The sequence below is a fragment of the Eucyclogobius newberryi genome, unplaced genomic scaffold (genome assembly GCF_026437365.1).
Source record: "Eucyclogobius newberryi isolate DKJ021-1_F unplaced genomic scaffold, fEucNew1.0.hap1 SCAF_21, whole genome shotgun sequence".
Lineage (NCBI taxonomy): Eukaryota > Metazoa > Chordata > Actinopteri > Gobiiformes > Gobiidae > Eucyclogobius > Eucyclogobius newberryi.
Genome location: NW_027315846.1, coordinates 20,759,316 through 20,781,606, shown reverse-complemented (window position 1 = coordinate 20,781,606; position 22,291 = coordinate 20,759,316). Strand labels below are relative to the sequence as shown.

The window sequence follows — 22,291 nt, the reverse complement described above, 5'->3', positions numbered from 1 at the left end:
CTGAAAATAGTTTGAGAACCACTGCCACAGATGATGTGGTTAAAGCACCAGTAGGGGGCGCTCTAAACTCACATATTCAGAGACTACAGAACAGAGCTGTGTCACTCACGACAGATTTTCACAACTAATCTGCCTAGTTATCTTTTTAAAACATCAATATGACTTAACTTAATGCATGGAAACAAACAAACAAACAAATATGTGGGAATTAACTTAACAAAAGTAGTTAAACCAACACTGTATTTACATTCCTGAATACATTTGTCACCAGAAATGGACCTAGAACACAGCACAACACTGATTTAAATAATGTAACAAAGAAACATTTTTATTCTTAAACATATGTACAATAAAACAATTTCTGTTTTCATGAAGCTCAGTGCAGGTCAGTATTGTCTTTCTATACAACGTGCTATAAACGCAGTTATAAATGCAGATTTCTGAACACATCTGTCTGTGTTTGATGGTGTACTTTGAGGAGCCACATGCTGAACACTTCCTCCCTGGAGCGGCAGACGTTTTACACTCAATCAAAGTCGTGATGAATCAAATCCAGCTGTTAAACTCCAGAACCAGAAATGTCTCCAATCAGACAAAATCAATCATTACGCGTCACAGTTCTCCCTTTTCCCACAAACTAAAATACAATTGGAATTACATTGTGAATCTCGATAAAAAGTGAACCACGCTTGTTCTTTATCGCACACCACTGAAGTTACTTAAGCAAACTATTCCAACGACCTCCTCTAAAATCTGTTTACATCCAAACTAGCAGCTTTTACTCTGTATATATATATAAAAAAGTAGCTCAAACATGTTAAAAAAAAAGCAGTATGCAGTGATGAAATCTATAAGGTAACATAAAGTAGAACCTATAAAGCTTAACAAATAAATAAACGATCTATAAAATATCTTGTACTTAAATTGTTGGGCCGTGCGTGGCAGATTTGAAAGGAACTTGCAAATTTATTGATTATTTGGTCATTAAAAAAGAAAATCGACAAATTGACCCATCAGTTATATTAGTGGAAAGTTTTATTTTTTATCATAATCCATTTATCTAATCCAACCACAAAACCTGCAAATTAACCACAGAAAGGTTCCTGGACCTCATCACAATAAAACTCTTTGTTTTGAACAGTGTTAAATTTTCTTCAAAGACAATGCTGCTGCAAATGTGCCACTTTGTAGTTATGGATCAAATGTGATTGAATTAATGAATACCTCCCAAAAATAGTAATTCATCTCATCTTCTTAAACAAAGTGAGACGTAAAAGGTCAGTCTGTTTGGACCCAGAGTAGTGCAGTGCCGCCTCAGAAGCCGGGACAATCCTCGGTCTATGTCTTCTTCTCAGATCGACTCCAGGACGTCACACGGGACGTAGCCTCTCTTTTTGCCACATGCCACTCGGATGAAGCCGCTGTGCTCCTGCTCACTGCTCACACAGATCTGCAGGAACCAGACGGACGCTCAGAACAAACGGCATTCAATTATGTTTATTGATAAAGTTCTGCCCTAGAATGATGGTCTGCTCGGGACATTTAGGGAAGTCACATGTTAAATACTGATGATACTAATGATATTAATGATACTAATGGTACTAATGGATCTCAACAGCCCCGCCCACTTTGAAGTTTTCTGTTGTTCCGGAAGAAAAGAGTTAAAGGCCACGATGAAGGCAAAGCAGCTCTGTGTTTGCTAATGTCCATACATTTCAACAAAACTTTTTAATAACTTGGTTTCAGAAACAGAATCTGAACACAATGATAGGTCTTGTGCTCATTACTTACCACAGAGCCTATTAGCCATGAGCAAGCTTTCAAATCTTTAATATGAACCTTTTTGGAATGAGAAAATGAATGGAAATGTACTTCTGGAACAGTGGGCGCTCAGTGTTGAGCTCCATTGATGGGCAAACATTCACCAATCACAAACTAATTAAAGTGTTCACCAACATAACGCAACATAACTGTGTCTTAGCGGACATGAATTACACTTGCTTATACAGATGATCTTATTGTTGAATAGATGTACACAAACCAGAGTTACAAATATTTGTAGATTGTATACAACCTCAAATACTTTTCCATTAACTAATCATTCATATTTGACAAGCCCCCAAAGACCTAACTACTGAAAACAGAGAGGTTATAGCCATGTGTTTGGTCTCATCTCCACCGGGGACTACTTTGTGTCCTCACATGCCCCGGAGCACTGTGGGAATCAAGGAATTTGGCCCAAGTACAGCCAACATGACAGAAGAGTAAGTTATGAAATACTTTGAGCCTTAAATCCAGTTCTTTCAGTCAACAAAGCACAGGGTAAAATAAATATCTTTGGAGATAGACGGATGTATCTACACATTGAACACTTTAGTGCAGCGTTTACTTCAGTCCATAAGAAGACAGCGCTGCACAAACTGTGACTCTATAGGTTCTATAGGTTCACAGTGAGTCAGGGCTGTGTTCAAAAAATCATTGCTGTATAAATATTTTCTTCATCGTTAGACTTTTCTCATGTAGGGCAATGCCCTGTAGAATTAAACTTTAGTTTAAAGTGATTACATATATATTTAGGGGGAAATGATCTTATCTCTCCCACATCAGCAGAGCTTCTCCATCGCCTGCTCTGGATTGATAAACATCAGCAAAAAGAAAACCCATCGTTTTTTACTGATTGTTGCTACACCTAATTGTTTCATTTTCTCAGAATGTTAAAAGACCTGAGTCTTCTGAACTCTTCCCGAGCAGCATCAGCATGATCATAACTTACATATGTCCATATCATTAACATTGTGTCTCATTATAATGGCGAGGTGTGAACTGAATACCTGTCCTTCCTTCAGAGTGATCTGGTCCTGCTCTCTACAGCCAATGAACGTCCTGTTACACCTGAAGACCTGGTCTCCACCCTGCACCTGCTGAGCAAAGGCTGCTGGGAAATAGCCAATCCTGTCCTCGATCACCCCCTGAAACAAACACACCATCAGTAAACACTGGTTTATAGAGTAAAGAGTTATTATAGTATCATACTGCAATACACTTTTACATTTACACAAAGTATATACATGTGTGATGAGGAAACTGAGGAGGTCGTTCTGCTCTGACAGTGTCTGACCTTTAACCTCTGGTGTGTGTGTGCGCGTGCGTGCGTGCGTCTCTGTCTCTCTGTCTCTGCCTGTGTATAATTTGGCTATGCATCCTTTATCAATGCAACATGTGTTTCCTCCTTTCTAAATGTTCTTTTTTAAAGGTGCCTATGTAACTTTGAAGGGGCAGCTTGTCTCTATGGAGATGTCATTGCTTTGTCTGGAATATTCCACAGTATGGCATTAAACTTGTTTATACCCATGGAGACAAGCAGGTGGCCTGGCCACGTTATAGGTCAGATCTGTGGAGAGGTGACCCCTGCAGGAGACAGGTAGAGCTGTTCACACTGTTTCTGTCCTTCACAGAGCTGTTTGTTATTGACTCCACCCAAAGGAAAGCTGACTTTCTCTACATCTCAAGCCCCTCCTCTCAGCGTTACCATGGAGCTTATCTTATTATAATAACTAATATTATAGTTTGTATAGTAAGTGCTTCAAGTGAGGTGATTATAAGCTCAACCTTCTAATATTTAGTCTAATTATTATTTTACTTTCAAAATTGTCATCTGTATTAATGGGTCTAGTCAAGTTAATTAACAGATTTTCTCTTCCCTGCTTTATGTTGCACGTCTATACATAAAAAATATGATTAGGCCTATTACATAGGTCTGTATTGTGTTTCTATAGCTGTTTATAAAAATAAAAAAGTAATATAAATCTATAGGTAGATGTTCAGGCTTTGCAGAATGTAAAAGTAGCTTGAAAAAGTGGGTGCCTCTGCCCTAATGGCTATAGATGTGTAAATGTGTAAATGTGTTTAAAAACAACAAGAGTTACCCACTTTCCACCAGTCCTCATTCGAGTCATCAGCCAATAGAATTCTGTCCCCAGCTCTAGAATGAAGGCAAAAACATGTATTTCAGATACAGACTATAGTAACAATAATCAACACATGGCACTGACCACCTCACGCTTTAATAACCAACTTCAAACAAATGGAAGGCTTAAATAAAGGATGATTTTTATTTTAACATTCCTGTGACAGCCAATGACATTATTTGATGTATATCAACAAATGTGCGCCATGAATGACCAAACAGTTGAAAGTTCCATTGTTTATTATTAACAAATGCATCTAAAACACATGTGCTCCTCCTTTATCTACTGGAGCAGAATCCTATGAGGACAAATCATATGCAGGTTTGTTCTTAGATCTGATCAGGTGAAACAAAAGCATCAGGCGCTTCACTTTCCTTTGTGTTTTTGCATAGTATTAATTATAAAAAACACAATGATTGTGAATAAATTTGAATAGAAAAATAGCATAAACAAGAAAGCATTGTTTGATTATTTTCTTTGATTACCAACACACAACTTTTACAAATGTACTTCTGTAATTCTTTTGTGAATGTCTGGAGTGAGGAGACGGAGTCCCAGCAGAGAGGGGAAGAGTAACTAAAAGTTTACTCAAGAGGATTGTTTCTTCAAAGATAATTTCACTCAAGTAGAAATACAATGTAGAGATTATGGAAATAAGAATAAAAAAGGACTTAGGGAAACTGCTGAAGAAAGAGAATGTTAATTACATATAAGGGAACATCTGATTTACTCTTAATAAGAGATGTCAATTAACAGTTAACCGGTAATCGTGATTTCTCAGGTCACAATATAATTGTAAGAGCTAAAAAAAATTAAATCATCAATAATCATGTTTTTCCTAAGTTTTGGCTATTGTCGCGGCCCCAGAGCCGGGTTGTGAAAGCAAATGAAGGATTTCACTGTTTTTAGGTCATAAAGCCAATAGTTGTGAGTTTATTTGAGAAATAATACATTATATCATAATATTTGTGATAAAGTGAAACGGTTAGGAAGGATGAACCACTAAATAATACACCAAAATAATAATAATGATAATCAAACAAAATCTGGTATTTTTAAACTACAAAAATTAGGAAGAACTTAATAATATTGTAAATCGTATATTGTGCTAGAAACACATAATTATATTTTCAATACACTAAATACTTATTCACAGTGGGAAGAGCCGCTCAAATTTGGACTCAAGAAAAGGTAGTAAGTGAATAAGTGGAGAATAAGTCGGGCTTTGCAAATAAAAAAACTAGGGCTAAGGAAATTTGCCTTTCAGGGAAAAAAAAACAATACTTTTCTCCTTTGCCATATCGCCCAGTGCTAAGTAAAAGTTTGCTGTCTGTAAACTACTCAGAGAAGTTTATTTATCCAAAGGTTAGCACTAAATGACTGAGTGCTTAGCTGTGGATCCTTGTGGCCTATTGCGCCGCAGTGACGTTTCCTCTGGACAGGGGGCGCTCTGTGGACGTCTGAATCTGAAGTATTCCTCAAAGATTGACTGATATTAATAGACTGTCACAGGTGCTTTTAATGAGGCCGCTCAGAGAATGAATCTAGGAGGATTTCTGCCTGAAAGAGAAGCTAATTAGATCCTTTGTATTCTTGCTCCATGCTCAGTGGAGACGTGTCAGCGCTTACTATGACCATTTAAGTACATTATCAAGGACACTGAGGCTGCTGAAGGGCTTTGAGGTGATACATGTGGCAGTGCATTCTTAAGCAAACCCTTAACTCAATCCAATAAACCCACAGGGCAATTAATCACATTTTAATCAAGCTTGAGATTCAGTCATTTCTCATCGACAATAATCAGCTTCAGTCTTTTTAATCAAAAAGATGTGGTTTGGAGTTTGACTTTGGATGAAGGAATTAGACGGCTTTCAATTAGATTATGAAATCTACATTATGAAATCGCCATTTTATTTAGTTTTTGGGTTAGGGTTAAAAAGAAACATTTACATTGAAAATGTATTGATGAAAAGGCCATCACAACAAAGTGGGAACACATTGTGTCGAAATGGGGGGGAGGGGCATTTAATTTGGACAAATCTGACAGATTTTGGACAAAATGGAACTTTAATTTTGGACTTTGTGTGCCTTCATTTTCTTTTCTTTGGATGTCTTCGTTCCTTTATTTTTATTTATTTGGTTCGCTCTGGTATTGTCCTGTTTCTTGTTTTTGTTGATTTATGTTAAATAAAATAGAATATTGAAAATTGAGATCAATCAACATAAAGTAACAGTACTAAAATAATCACAGTTAAACCTGATTTGTAATATGTTTCTGTGTTTGCCCACACTAACACTGGGTGTAGTTTGGCCTAGACCAAATATACCCAAAGGTAACCCGGGTAACCCGGGTAACCCTAGGTAAAACTAACCTAAACCTGACTAAAACTCTATGAGCCAGAATATACCCCTCTATTTGTCCATGTATTCTTAATTAGGCCTAAATGTATGAAATTAGTCCATATTTTACCAGGCAGATCAGTTGAGAACATTTACAATGACCTGGCCAAGAAGTAAGAGTGAATCATTTGAAGTCAAGATATACATTAAAGTGTGAACTGATCCTGTATTTTATATCACACTGGATTTGACTCAAAAATGATAAGAAGAGAAAAGTGCTGAGAAACACTCTCCACACTGGCAACCTTAAGATTCACACGCATTAGGTTTGCTGTGTCTTCCAGGTACAGACAACACCTTCCTACAACCTGGGAGACGTATACAAGGCAAATACTTTACTTTACTAATCAAACTGTAATATTGATGTATCTACAACTCTAGAATGCAAAGGTAGTTCACACATTGACACATTGACACACCAGTGCATGCAGACTTGGGTACACAGGGGTATAATCTGGCCAAAATCTACCAGGGAATAATCAAGCCTATATTATTTAGCCTGAAAGGTTTGAGACGACTCAACACATAACATTACAAAATCTTACATTAAAAAGAAAAAGAAAGAAAGAAAACTGAGGAAAAAATACAACAAAAGGAGCCCGTGGAGTCTTGTTATTTCTCTCTTTTTTATAAACAAAAACAAATAATTAAATAAAACATCTCACAATCTCTTAAAAGTCTTACATTTTCTAGTTTTAAACACCTTATTATCTGTCAAATTAATAATATGCTTTTCAAAAAATAAACGTCAGATGTTAGTAGACTTTTCAGTGTAATTCTTCACATCATGAGGGTTGAAGTGTGTGTGTGTGTGTGTGTGTGTGTGCGCGTGTGTTTGTGTGTGTGTGTGTGTTTGTGTGTGTGCGTGCGTGCGTGCGTGCGTGTGTGTGCGTGCGTGTGTGTGTGTGTGAACTCACTGGACGTCCAGGTCATGACTCTCCTGCGCGATGTAACTGTACAAAGCCACATAAGTGTCCAGCTTTAAGACGTCACTGTGAAGCTGAGTGGGCTCCAGCTAAACACACACACACACACACATAAACACACACACACACACACACACATAAACAACAGGAGGTTAGTAAGGGAGAAACACTATTGTCAGTATAATGATATTGCACGGTGAAAAGCTAATTCTTTTGCATCTAGTCAAGAGGAAAACCCAACAATGCTGTTTAATTGTAATCTATATTGCACTGTATTTTATTTGCACTGTAGTTCCTTTACAACTCCCCACAGTCACACAATGAATTAAGTCCTGTTGTGTTTATTGGCCGTTACAATTGTGTTTTTAGTGGCTAGATACTAGTCTGAGCATCACATGAGTTAAGAAGCCTTGTTTACTGCCACAAGTTCACATTCAATCTGCTTTGAGTGCCGCGATGACACAGTGGGAACAGTGGGATCTCTGTTTTCACACTTTTCCTTCGGCTTGTGGGTGTGGAGGAAGTTGCAGAGAGGTGTAAAAACAATTAAAAGAGAGGCACAGGGTTGGACTGATAGCTTTAGTGTTTTCTGAAATTAAAAGCACATTAGAAGCACATCTTAAATGCTTCGGTGTGGCACATACAGAAGAAGAAGAAAGAGAAGTGTTCCCGGTCTGTCTCTAATGGACGAGTCTGTGGAGGTGTCTCACCACAACAACACGCGGGGCGGTCTGTCACCGAGGACGACGGTTTGCTCGACGGACTGGAGAGGACCATTGTTATGGACAAAATCATTGCGACGAACAACAATATCACAATCATTATTAAAATTGCTGATGATCTAAAATGTTATGGATATGAATAATTATGAATACGTCGCAAGAGCTTTTCCTACTCTGCTTTTCCTATTGTGTTGATTGCGTTGCTGCTGCTTTGGCCAGGAGATTCTGAATCTTAATGGGACTTCTTGGTTAAATTAAGGTATGAAAAGCTGCATATTTAAATTAACCATTATATGATCAGAACAACAACAACCTAGGAGAGAATATCACGCAGAAGAGGCTTTATTTATTCACATTCAAGTGGTTGTAATGTCACAATTCTACAAAATGTAACACCAACGATTATTGTCCTCCCTTTTTATCACAATAAACAAGATTATTGTCCCTTGTCCCATCCCTATTCGAGAATATTCTGGATTTGCTGGCTCGTGTAAAGCATTATTGTACCAGAGTGCACACTGATGCACCCCGAGACCTGACATCACATCCACATGGCCTTCTCCACGCAAAATATTTGTGGTATGTATGATCGGGAGGGCGTCAAGCACAAAAAGCTGCCAAAGCACTATTTCCACTGCACTTTATCCAGCTTTAATGCAGCTAGGATACTACAACATCAACACTCCTCTCTCTCCTCCTACAGGATATATCTTAAAATGCACACGCAACAGGTGACAACAACATGATTATATTTAAGGTTTTGCTAAAAATCTTGCCTAGTTTTCTCTAGTTTGACAGATTTGGTGACGTTTACAGTGTCACTTCCTGGTTGGACATGGCCAGCAGAGAGAACTATGACACAAAAACATATATTCACCACAAGTATTATCCCACCAAACGATGCAATGATTAGAACGCTATGAAAACCTGCCATATGCACTTAACCGAGGAGAAACCAAGACGTCACCTAAAACAGAAGAGGCTGAAATGACATCACACTTCTCAAACCGACCGCACACAATAATGAGCCGCAGCAGGAGTGAGACTCTTTCCATTGATCTGCGCTGGCGTGGCCCCCCCGCTCCGCTGTACGTGAGCAGATGGCTGTGTTCCTCTCTCTTGCGGAATGGTCGTGTTGTTGCTGGAGCAGGGGCCGTTTTTTTTCTCACACGATCACCCCGCCAAACCCGCCGAACCACCATCTGCGCGTCCACCACTCACAGTTAATGGGACCATCGTCTCACAGACACAAACTGCCCACTTCCAGCTGCGCTCGGCCCCGACCCGACAATCACAGCCTTGTATGGTTTTTTGATGATTTTTGTGTTTATACCAGTGCGTTTAGGGTCTTTTTTCCACTGCTAACATGAGGCAAACTTTGTAAACAGACTAGCTGCGTATCTCCCTCAGATGAAGCCACCCAAGAAGTTGAACGATGGTTTTGATAATTGGTTGTTCATTTATAAAACGGGGAGTGTGGTCATCTTTTCTTCCAACAGTTGAACTTCCTCTGGACACAGCGATCCAGAGCCCGTATCGGCTTGTATATAATCTGTTACAGACAACAGGAAGGGACTGTATCCATCCGAGTATTGGAAAATCTCAGCACGTGGATGAGTTTGTGGGGGTGTTTGTTTGGGGGACAAGGGGCGATGAACCCATAACTGACGGCATCCAAATTCCCACAAACAAAGACTTAGTAACTGTAGATGTAATCAGTTGGTAGGCAACTTGTAAAATATGACTGTAATATCAATCTGAAATGGACTCCTGTGAACAATGTGATCATGTGATTAGAATAAGAGTGGGTCCCTCACCACTGAACTGTCATATCCGATCTCAGGTGGGAAGTAGTGCTCCATTCCGTTCTCCAGGACTGTGAACACTAAAACATGAAAGAAAAGAATGAATGAACGCATTAAAAAAAAAAAACTTAATTGGAAACACAGATTTAAAATGGCCAAAAATGTTCAGATTTATTGAATAACAAAGAGTCAACCTGTCCCTGCAGGGCTGAAACTGTTTGGAAAAGTATCATAGTGCAATCAAAATGAGATGTGTTGTTAAGGGAACGTGTAACATAATCATTAGACTGTAAGACTGTAATACTGAGGCACGGTTAGATTTAAGTCTATTTTTGTTTGTTATTCACCAGCTGGTTGAGGGACAAATACAAGTTCTCTCATCCCATCTTAGCTGTCATAACTATAGGGTTATTTTTTGCTGGGACAAGATAATTGGTTCTTTGTAGAGAACATAATATAATTGCATTCTTTGCTAATTGTGAAAATTCAAATTGCACTATTGATTTCCATTGTGATGAATCTGGCAGCTCCACAATCCTCTCACTGTCTTCTCAATTACTGTGCAAACTTTCTATGATCTCGTGCTTATTTTTCTTCAGTAGATTGCCGAACATATTTAATTCGATGCAGATACATACAAGATTAAAATGACTGTGATTTCTTGTTGTTGTTGTTGTTGTTGTTGTTGTCTTATGGTCTTACCGTCGTCGCTGTGTTTCCTGCACAGCTCCTGCTTACTGCTGTGTGCCACCACCTCCTCTGGAACATTGTCCAAGTCGCTCAGCTGCACACACGGACATGTTTGTTAGATCACTTTATCCTCGATACGCCATTATCTTCATCTCACAGGCCGGCGTTTCTTAATTGAACAAACATGCTGCTTTAGATGTACATTTGGAAACTATTACCATACTAACTCATTATTACCATAACCCCTGTTGGGCTTGTTTGTTAGAGGATCCAAACGCCCATTCACTAACAGCTGCACGGGACAGTCCAAGTGGCCCCGTCCTCTGATGACTCGGCCCAGGCAGCATAAACAGCCTAATCTAATCTGAGATGATAATATAAGTGGTTACCTTACATAATGTTCTTTTATTCTAGAGTAGGTGCAGTATCTCAGAGCAGTAATTTGATCGTTCAAATCTTTTTGCATTTGCCGTTATTGGTAGTGTTTGCGGCTCCTCTGTGGTTTATCTGTCCAGACTATCAACAGTATGACAAACTAGTCTGATAACTCCTTCACTTAGCTGTGATCTGCTCATTTAGGGTTTTTGTATGCACTCTGCTTCCACTGTATTTATTTAATGGTTTATTATCTCTCAAACATTTGTGTAAATCATGCAACAGCAATAAAACATCTGCTCTAACTCCGACTTTAAAGGGGAACTATACAGTTTTAGTAGCTTTCTCTGCTGTTCCTAATCCATGTTTAATCATTTTTGTGTAAACGTGTGTGTTGCCAATGGTTGCCACTGTATTTTAATCCCGTTGGTCCAGACCCAGGCCCTGATCCCCCGTCACTCTGACCCTGTAGTCTTGCAGGTATCTTGGGTTCTTCTCCCCTTTTCTATGCCCTAACGCTCGGTTACTGTAGATGTGATCATCAGGTGCTGTCTGAAATGATCAAGCCTCGTGTGTGACGTCCCGACCATCACTTCAGGAGTGCGTAACGCCAGAGAGAAGCCCCATGTGCAAGACGCAGCAAACAGGTTTAGGTGTTACACTGTTATACATGATCTAAGCGTTTGTATCCGAAAGACAAAATTGTACTAAGACAAATTGTGCATTTAGTAGGTCTGGAAATAATATATAGAATCAAGATTAATATGTTTGACATTGTTTACGCAAGTGTAACATGTGAAATAAGGCTGATCTGGACTAATCAAACATGACCTGTCTCAGTACGCTATCATAGGAAAACGATTAAATATAAAACCTTTAATATTAGTCGCTATGTTTTTACAGTTTAGACTACTAAAACCCATTTTTCCTGGCCACAATTAAACTCAAAGAAGAAGAAACCCGAGCACGGGCAGTGTGAGGGGAGGAGGGACTGGTTTGGGAAAGGGCCCTCACTTCGCCTGTGGTCGTGGGTGGAGTGAATTCCTCTGTGTACATTTGTGGTGTTGTGAAGCTTGTTGCTCCACATTTGTGTACGTGTACTGTATGCAGGCCAGTATTGTGTGTTGGTACCGAGTTGTGGTGTGGCGACTCGGAGCAGCTCGCCCTCTTGGCCTTCTGTGCCAGAGAAGTGCCAAATCTCAGCGCCTCGTACACCGGGTCCACCTTATTTCCACAGGCTTCGCCGCAGGAGCAGAAAGAAACTGGATTTAAATCAGTTCTATGGGTCACACGCCAGTTAAAAACTCTCCCTGTGTATTTGTGTGTATTTACCGATGGGCATGACTTCCTTGATGCATCCGTACTGCCCCTGGATCAGAAGCGGAGAGCTGTAGTACCTCCGGAATCCTTTTGGCTGAGCACAAAGAGGGAGAGACAGAAAGACGTAATGTCAGGTTTACATCTTTTAAAATGTCCATATTTTATGATTATAAGTTTAATTATCAGTCACATGTGAAATGTCAGTCAAATTACTCACAAAAAAGACTTTTTTTTCATTTAATTATTAATAAAAATGTTGCTTTTTTTTTTTTTTACTACAAACGATATACATTTTAGATACCTTCAAAACTGTGTATATATTTTTTGCCCACCTCTAATATGTCGGTACGATGAAAATAACAGATCTTCACAGGAATGAGATCACAATTTGACTTTATCACCATATCGCCCACGCCCAGCCCTGGTACTGGACTGTCATCTGCTTTTCTCCAGGAGGCATTATTGCTTTTCCTAAAATGTTACACCTTATGGCATTATGAGCAATAAAAAGCATTGCAGGCATCGCAATAACATCTCCATAGAGACAAGGATGTAGCGTACCTCCATCAGAAAAGTTACCTGGTGCATCTTTAGCTTAAAATATGAAAATTCCAAAAGGCAATAAACCGCAAACCATTTGAAAAGTCAAGATAACATTTGTGACGATATAAACTGTCGTGAATAAGAGGCTAAAAGTCCAAATTCACAGTGACTTTACTTCTCACGCAAAGCACAATCACATAAAAATACACCGGCTCGTTCAGTGCACATTTATGATCTTAACAACGTACGAGAGAGGAAACAGCTGGACTCTGGTGGGCTGGGTAATCGACATGGGACTTTATTATTGTCACATTGTGGCCATGAATACACCACTGGAACAAGCTGCGCGCGGGTGATTTTTATAGCCAAATCACAAATGTTTGGGGCCAAGAAGCGATCATCGGATTGACTCATGATCATTTTTAAAGGAAGGCTCACAGTTTAACAGCGCCCTGTGACACTGACTCGGTGGAAGCCATTCTTTGTGGCCCAGGACACGATAGAGGGAGGAGGCTGCACATCCCCTCGGCTCCTGGGAGTGGAAAATGAGGTCGAAAGGTCGGGCATAAAAAGGACGTTTCCTCAGTGGACTTCAGCTCCAAATCAAACTGATCCTAAAGCTGGACACGGACCACGGCCATGCTTGTTTTTGTTGGCTCAGAGAACTTCAGCAAAGAGATTATAAAATGACATCATATGGTGGATGTGTGTGCCTTAGGGGAACTATGACTAAATCTGCCTTATCAGCTGCTTTCCAAACTCCTTTCTTTCCCTGTGATTTGGAAGAACTTCATAAATTATTCACACATTAAAGGGTGAAACTAAGACTTTTTCATCCTGCATCTAACTTCCCTACAAAAAATGATTCAACCAATAATAAAACCCATAAAATTACGGTTAAAATTATTTGAATTATCTTTGAATTGTGATCGAAACCTGATTGAAACACAATTATTGGCTTGTAGCGTCTACAGCCTCATGATGGAAGCCGTTGGTTTGAAGTTCAGACTTTAATTAATTTGTTGTTTAAACTGAGGTTTAGTCTGTATGTTCATGAACTTTAAAGCGGCCATATGATGAGTTCTAATGGCTTTAAATGGCTTTTCAACATGCTTTTGATCACTGCTTTTGATTAGTATTTCCACTATCGTCCTCTGCTCTCACAACAACAAAAATAATCAAATCAAGCCTTTAAGCAATGTGAATGATAATAGAATGTTAATAGAGCCAAGCATTAGTTGTGAACGCAATTTGACAAATCTTGTGATGTTTACGAGCTGGTTTATGGAAGTCAGGATTTTGACCTGTGATGCATTAATCTGAGGAATATTTAGACCAGGTATTTCTCAGAGTTCAGAAATACAATCTTGTAAAACAGTGTGAATGAAGCTCAATACAACTCCAGGTATGTTTTTGATCAGGGGACAACAATATAACATGTTTACAAGCTCAAAACGTGTTATCTTGCATATATTAAATTAGAGGCATTTGTATTATGCCTTAACCAAAATGCATTCTCACAGCGAGCAGGCTTGTCGCTCCATAGATCTGATCTGTAACTTGGCCTGGTGGCATGATACTTTAATGCCACACTGTGGGACATTCCAGCCAAAGCAATAACATCTACATGGAGACAAGACAAGACAAGTGGCAAACCCTACACCGGAAAAGTTACATAGTGCAGCTTTAAATAAGAAAAGCACACAGATGTCATCAAAGCTGTTTCTGCCAAGCATGAGCAGTGTAAATATTATGTATTGTATAAGAAGTATTTTTCCCCCACATAGTTACACATTTAGGAAAGAAAGACACCTGTAAAGTAGATTATCTTGAATTATTACAGTTGCAGAGGAGATGACTTGACTGATTATTATTACTTTTTTTTACTTTATTTTTCACAACCAGTTAGAGTGAGTTTGGGACATAATTGTTTGTTTGTTTGTTTGTTTGTTTGTTTGTTCGTTTGTTCATTCTGCACAAACATTGTTGTTGTTGTTGTTGTTGTTTTATGGCGGTTGGCATCCAAGTGTTGCATTACCGCCAGACTTTATTCCTCAGACTTTTGTACCGGCCCTGCATGACACTGACTTTCAACACGCTCTGTATACACTGCGAGTTTGTGGAAATGCCTTTGTGACGTGTGCAGCCAGCTGGGGGTGAGGTGCATGCTGGGAGCTGGCTGTTGGTTGCCAAGTGAATCAGATAAATGCGCTCTTAACCTTTATATTAATGACTTCACTCCTGTTTAAGTGGCGCTTCACTGTTTGACCTCAAGAATGCTTATTTTAGTGCCCTCTTCATTAAAAGTGTCAAATAAACACTTAATAAAGTTGATTAGCAACACCAGCGTGCTATTCTCACCGCTGGCTGCAGTAAAGTAAACACACTGTACAGACTATGTGAAGGCCCAGCAGTAGCGTTTATATTTTTGTAGTTGAGAGAATTTGGTTTTGAAAAGAGGCACTTAATCTTCATCCCGCTAATCTCAGAGCTAGATGACAAAACAAAAATGGAGGAATCTCAGAATATAATGGAGTATTGATTAGAGAAAGCAAAGGCAGGAGACAGCTGAATGATGAATGTGCCCTGGCTGTAGTTACAAAGAATATTACTCACACATTCCACATCCCAGAAGAACAGAGTCTCTTATTATTAGTTCATCTCCAAACATACCTTCTGTTTATATTCACTGTGGAATTGTGCGGCGTACGGCTGTAGGCCCAATACATCTTATCTCACATCTTATCGTACATGTTCTATTACAGTTACTAAAATTGTTGAATAAAGTTGAAATTCATTATATAAAGAAGGCTAGACATCATTTGTTGCACACGTTACAGGTCCAGTCTAGGGAGCAGACCCAACAGAAGAAACATAGAGACGATGTTGATCTGTTCTATTACACTCTTCAATACAGTTGCACTAATAGAATGTGTATTCAGTTAAGAATTAATATGCATTTCTATGTTTTTATGCACAAGTACAAGCTGATTTGTTCCTAATTTTCTTCTTTTTTATTTTATTCTAATTAATTGGTCTTACATGTTTACAATAACTTCTTTAACAGTCTTTAACATGACGGTTTTACAATAACAGTAACTCAAAAAGTGATGTCTAAATGCTTTAATCATGTCCTGGATACTGCATGCTTATTACACATGGGAGTTAGAGTTGCAGAGGGCCATCACCATTATAAACCTCGTGTTCACTAAACCTTAACAAACCCACTCTAAAGTTGGCGACAAACAATAATAATATACAGTTCTCCTATATGTGTGTTTATGTGTTTTACATTATATTACCTGAATACTGTATACAGGAAAAGACTACAGTTAGTGAGCTTCGATTCTGTGCAAGCCCCGCCCTTCAAACATGGCCGCCGTTTTAAGCCAATGGGAGCGCTCATTCGCCAGTTTAGCCTTTAGTGGCATCAAGTAGACACCGACCACACGCAACAGTGTTCTTCTTCCACACGAGCCAATGCGAGGAGCGCAGGCTCACAGACCACGTGACCACTTTGACCAATCACAGTGAGAGCTGGAGCAGAGCAAGCTGAAACTAAAGATTAAAACGCCGCTTTAAAGAAACTGAAGGATTTTCAACAGAGACAAGGTTCTGATAAAAGGCCACAAAATCCGACCTTTGATAACGCTGTAGGTCCCAGTCAGGCGAACACCAGCAGTATATTTTTATATTGCGCTCTATGGGAAAAATGCGTTCTGGACCGTGGAGGATTTCATCGCTGCAGTTCCAGTGGACTGGCCACTAGGACGACTCACAGCAGATTTAAGCTGACAATACACTATTAAGACATTTGAATAAATCCATGTTCTGTGCAGCCTTGCTTCATTGAATGAAAGAGAGCGTGACAAGACTTGCCACTCTCACTACACTGCCCCCCTTGTGCCACACCCCAAGAACACAAGAGCACCTAAAGATTAAACAAAAACATCAAAAAATCGTTGGATGAGGATTGGGTACATTTTATCAGAAAATGTGCTGTTTGTAAGTGGAAATAGAAATAATCTAAATATAAAATAACCTAAAATGTGACTGCACGTTTTGTGTGCATCACACATAATTCTGTTGGGCGAATAGGCAGGTATTAATCACATTGTGAGGATTTAAATCAAAACACAGTCACTATGAGGGGACATGTCTCCTTCGTGGGGACAAAAGTCAGGTACGTATGGGGCAAAATCATTAGATCATCCACACATTTTAAACTTAATATATGGATAGGTTATGGTTAGAATCAATGTCTAGGAAATTAATGTAAGCTTATGAAGTCTCCCCAAAAAGTGTATGATTGAAGAGGAAAATATCTCATCGCGATTGTTCCAGTAGCATGCGTCAGGGCAATCAAGGCAAGCAGAGAACCAATGAAATACTATAGACGATAAACTATATTTAAATTGTTTCCAAAAAATACACAAATAAGCCCGTTTTCTCCTCACTTGTCCCTGCTGAAGCTTGGATGGAAGTCATTGTGTCTTTTAGTGGCCTCTACAGGCCACTGAGCAGTACTGCAGGCCAGAAATCTTGGTTGTTCATCTGTCACAGCTGCACATTCTCTTCCTTGAACAGCAGCCCGTTCATGCTCCGCTCTCCAACATGTGCTTTTACAACCAGAGCAGACAGCAGCTTCTTTTAGAGGTCTGCACATGCCTCTGAGGACAACACAAACCATGCAGAATAAACCTGTGTTTGAATCTTATATGTTTGTGCCCTAACTGAGCATGTGCAGAGGAGTTTCAACAGACTTTAAAACTAGCTTTGAGTGAAAAGTCTTTGTTTTAGCTAAGGCTCTGTTTCTAATGATTAGACGCTAGTTAGAAATGCAGGCAGTAATTTAATAGGGCTGGTTTGTGTAATGTTTTGAGAGAGAACTGAGGGAGTAGTAAACATTCAGCACCCATTATATGCACAGCAGTGTAGCTCAGTGGGATAAACATTCTCCTTTCATGCGGGAGGCCCAGCTTCTGCAAGTTCTTCTCTCTTTATCACTTTTGCATGCAAATGTTATCCACTAGTCTGCTTGCCCATCCAAAAAAGTCACTGTAGACTACTGGAGTGTTCTGAGCATTGCTTTACTGGTCAAATTATTCTTATTTAATTATTGTTTCATTTTAAACACATCACAGGGCATTTCAATCTGAACTGCTAATTTAATCAAATCAATCTTGAAGTCTTAAATCTGAGCCAAAGTCAAAGGTTTAATAAGAGTTCCTTGATGTAAAACAAAGATTTAGAAATGCGCCTGTATATGTGACGAATGAATGAGTTTGAGTGTAAGTTACTATAAGATTTCAGTTTGGTTGTGACTATGTGTGAATGTGTACTAGGACTACTAGACACAGCCAAGTGGTGTGTGTCCCTCTATAACGGGACAATGTGGTCTTAATGCTCCGAGCTAATGGAACAGAGGCCGTACTCCACAGTTGTGAAGAACAGGTCATTCTGGCTGGAGAATGCTCCAGTGCATTCGGATTATCCAACCCACAGACAGTGATGATGTAAGCGAGACTGACGAGGAAGTGTTATTTCAGAATAAGCACGTCGCCAAATCTGCTCTGCCAGTTTGACGTTCAGTATGTCTTCAACAAATGATCACTTTTTTGTAGAAAAACATATACTTTTGCCAAGTCTTTGTTGCAGAGTCAACATGCCTTTGTGTTCATTGTCGCTACAGAAACAGGATCCTTCATGTGCATGTTCATGTATTTATATATTTTTAGTCAGCAAGACATTTCTTTACTGACTAGCTCGAAGGAGACATATTCTAAAACCTTTTGACTTTTTATTTATTGTATAATCTAAAACTCCAAATCTTGTCTTGTCACCCAAGCTAGTGTCTAGCACTCACGCCATGCAGCAAGAAGGTTGTGGGGTCAACTCCCGGGGCAGTCCGGGCCTTTCTGTGCTGCGTTTGCACCCCGGTTCCACCATCAACCCAAAACATGCACAATAGGCAAAAGTCTCCAGCTACAATCCTGACTAAAGTGAGTTTAAGATCTGGAGATCGCTGTAGGACAGCTGCACTCTGCTCCTGGCAGGTTTTCCCACAGGCATTAAAAGATTCATCAAATGCAAAGAATACATTTCCCTCAAAAGGGAGACTACATTTGTTTATTAATGTAGAATCTTGAACCGTATTCTGTGAGAACTATTTCCGATAGGTGTGACTGACATGAGGCTTAACCAGTCAGAGCATGGTCAGTTTGAGTGCTGAGAAACAGTGTCCATTGAACAAAGCAAAGCACTCAACAAAGTTAATCAACCACTTCAGTTGTAATTCTATAACATTACTAAACCGAATAATATAAACAGTGATTATCAACCCACATGGAGTGCTCATAACTCCAATTAATCTATCGACAGACAGTATAATAATGACTTATGCATTTACTCCCTGTCGCAGCACTCACCAGTTTGCCCATGCAGCGCTGTTGACCCACTCCGTTCTCACATTTATGGTGCAGGCTCATCTTGCAGGCTTTGCAGCGCAGGCCGTGTTTTGCTGTGTTTCCCGCCAAAAACACCACATGTTTGGCTGTGGTACCTGGACACAAACGACACATGGAAAGAGACAGAGCTCAGCAATGGGCTTTACTTTTACTTCTATAATAAGCAATAGCGGTTTACATAGTTGGATTCTTTTCAAAGTTCACATTTCAATCATAAACTCTGAACTGCTATACTCATAAAACAATCACATACATTTCAGAACATGTTTGTAAAGATTTAACCAGTGGTTCCCAAAGTTTTTCTCAAATCAAACCCTCTTTTACCTGTGAATATGTTGCAACCCAAATATTCTTCTCCTTCCTGAGAAGTGACTGTCTTGTAAGGAATATAAATATTGTTTGGCTGTTGTGGGCGATGTTATAGAATAGCAAATGATGAATACTAATATATATGCATCATATTGATATGGCACTTTTTTGGACACTCAAAGATGCTTCACATTGCTACACACACACACACACACACACACCAAATTCATACTAGGCAAAGTGCATAAATAAATGAATAATTAGGCATAAATTCCATGCTCTTGGTGTGTAATGTTAATGTTGTAATATGGCCAATGTGAAGCAGTGAATTGAGAATCTGTTATTACTCACAGAGATGTGTCATCGACATCAATTTAAGCCTGTGATATTTTGCTTTGATTCAGCCATGAAACTGAAAAGACACTCTCACTACTGAGGCTTAGACAGCTGATTGATTTTTAAAATGCAACTTGACATGGACAGCCATCAGGCGTTACACAATCCGATGGTCACTGTGCATTAGCAGGAGTGGACACTGAGAGCCAGCACAGTGCGGTCATTAGCCACAGTCTGGCAGCTGTGCCCCAGCTCTATGCTCCAGCCATCAATAAGCACGTGCTCCAGTGTGTGTGTGTGTGTGTGTGCGTGTGCGTGTGCGTGCGCGTGCGTGTGCGTGTGCGTGTGCGTGCGTGTGCGTGTGCGTGTGCGTGTGCGTGTGCGTGTATGCGTGTGTGTGTGCGTGTGCGCGTGTGCATGTGCGTGTGCGTGTGTGTGTGTGTGTGTGAGTATGGACACGCACAGGGGCCATTGATCTACTCCAGTGGGTGGTGAGAGTGGGGAGGACATAAGATGATCGATGGTTCAGTTTGGGTAGATTTACTGCTGTGTTTTATTTACAATTGACTTGCTCGATCAGAAAAGCTTTCATTTCTTAGTTTGTTCTTCCTCCTGTCAGCCAATCACAACCTGCCGTCTTTACATCATAACCAATCAACACTCACTCGTCCACCTCATATCCACCGCAGCAGCAGGAACATTGACCTCTTGACCTCTTTCTCTAATGCACCACCAGTGGGATAGAATGGAACAATAAACAATAATATAATTTAATGCTATAAAAAGGGCAGACAATAATCGTCCGTGGAACATTTTTATATAATTGTGATCATCTCAAACAAAGATAATGGCCATTATATCACCAGATTGTGCAGATAAATGCCACTTATCCTATAGATGATTGTTGTTTTCATTTATAATCATGTACAATAGTAGTTGGTTAAACACGGAACTTAGTCATAATATTAGAATTATAAAAATCACTATCCACACAATTCCATCAGCAGTTCTGTTAATTATTGTGATACCGTCATTAATTGTGACTAAAAATGTCAATAGAACAAGAGAAATCTGATTATCAAAAACACCTAGTGACACTTGTTTGTTAATTAGTAGATTTTTAGGTGACAGTTGTATTTGGAAGACAAAGTAAAATGTTTTATTTACACTTTCAATATTTAACATTTTTTCTTGTGCTATGGATGCCACATTATTTAGCATAATTAGACATCTAATAGCTCCAGATGAATCTACTGCCTGAATGTATTACAGGCTGAGGGGAAGTGGACGCAAACACTGAAGTCTACAATTACAGAAAAACAAGGCGGATTCTCTTCCTTTCAAGTGTCCGTTAACAGGAAGGGTGTATTCTGAGACGGAAACGGAGACATGTGATCTGTAGAATCCATGTACGTCATGAATGTTCATTAAATACTGATGCTCCAACTGTAATTACATCTCAAACCTACGAGATGTTTGAAAGCAGCGCCACAATCACATAAAAGTAAGAGAGTGAGCTTGACCTTTGACTTTGAGAATAATTTGAATCAATCAATTTAAACATTTTACGGTAGGTTTGAAGAAAAAAGAACAGCAGGACACGGGTGAGAGGGAAAAGAAACCATGGCAGCCGGGATTCAACCCAAAATACCACATTAATCAACAATAATCAGCTCTTTCAAAAAATGTTCATGGGTAATGACTGGTAATTATTCACACTTTCTTAGAAAATAAAGAATACTGAATAATCCCATCATATCTAATGACAAAGATCGCTTGAACAAATGCATGTAGAATAGTTGAGCAGTGATGACGCTAACGAAGCTAATAACGTGGTCTTATTTGAGCTTTGAGCTGCGATGTGGCTCTACATTAGAGTTTTCCTCCGTCATGCAGACATAATCAACGACTTCGTAAGCACAATAATGTAATTTTGTCTTATTTATTATGGATTAGAGATTACATTTGCAGACATTTGTATAACAAATGACATCAGAAACCTGGTGGGTGTTTAATATTTGCAGTATGTCTGACAGTATTAGCATTTTAATATTTACATCCTTTGCTTAGTGTGAGCGCTGTAGAAGTGTTATTGTTACATAATGGTGCTTGCAAAATGAGTCCTAAGAGACAGAGCATAAGAATGAACAAGTATTACAATTTTACTGTAATGCTATTCAAAGGAAATCGAGAGGATTTATGTTTTAATAATAGGATTCTGTTCTGTTCATACTTTAAACGTTTCCAGGAGAATTGACAAAAAGACTGAAATTGGTGTATGAACGGACAAACTAACTTTGTATAAGGGTAATAATACAGGGTTGGCAGTTATGCGGAATAAAACAAGAAGTTTAGTTTTTTTGTGGAGGACATTTTTTAAATTGCAGCCTTTGTGATTTGCTAATTACGATTTTGATCTGATTGCAATCA

General features: G+C 39.2%; 1 protein-coding gene across 2 annotated transcripts in view; it reads right to left on the bottom strand.

Annotated features, from left to right (window-relative positions):
* Positions 1 to 1,018: 1,018 nt before the first annotated feature.
* The window catches only part of stac (SH3 and cysteine rich domain), a 27,194-nt gene continuing 5,921 nt past the window's right edge, over positions 1,019 to 22,291 (bottom strand). For both annotated transcript variants that reach the window (XM_072457331.1, XM_072457330.1), the window contains 9 exons: positions 19,178 to 19,311; positions 12,219 to 12,300; positions 12,018 to 12,124; positions 10,524 to 10,605; positions 9,834 to 9,901; positions 7,286 to 7,383; positions 3,931 to 3,982; positions 2,832 to 2,969; positions 1,019 to 1,450 (listed from right to left, as the gene is read on the bottom strand). In XM_072457331.1, coding sequence (XP_072313432.1) covers positions 1,352 to 1,450; positions 2,832 to 2,969; positions 3,931 to 3,982; positions 7,286 to 7,383; positions 9,834 to 9,901; positions 10,524 to 10,605; positions 12,018 to 12,124; positions 12,219 to 12,300; positions 19,178 to 19,311 — 860 coding nt within the window. In that variant the 3' untranslated portion in view covers positions 1,019 to 1,351. The remainder of the gene's footprint in view (positions 1,451 to 2,831; positions 2,970 to 3,930; positions 3,983 to 7,285; positions 7,384 to 9,833; positions 9,902 to 10,523; positions 10,606 to 12,017; positions 12,125 to 12,218; positions 12,301 to 19,177; positions 19,312 to 22,291) is intronic.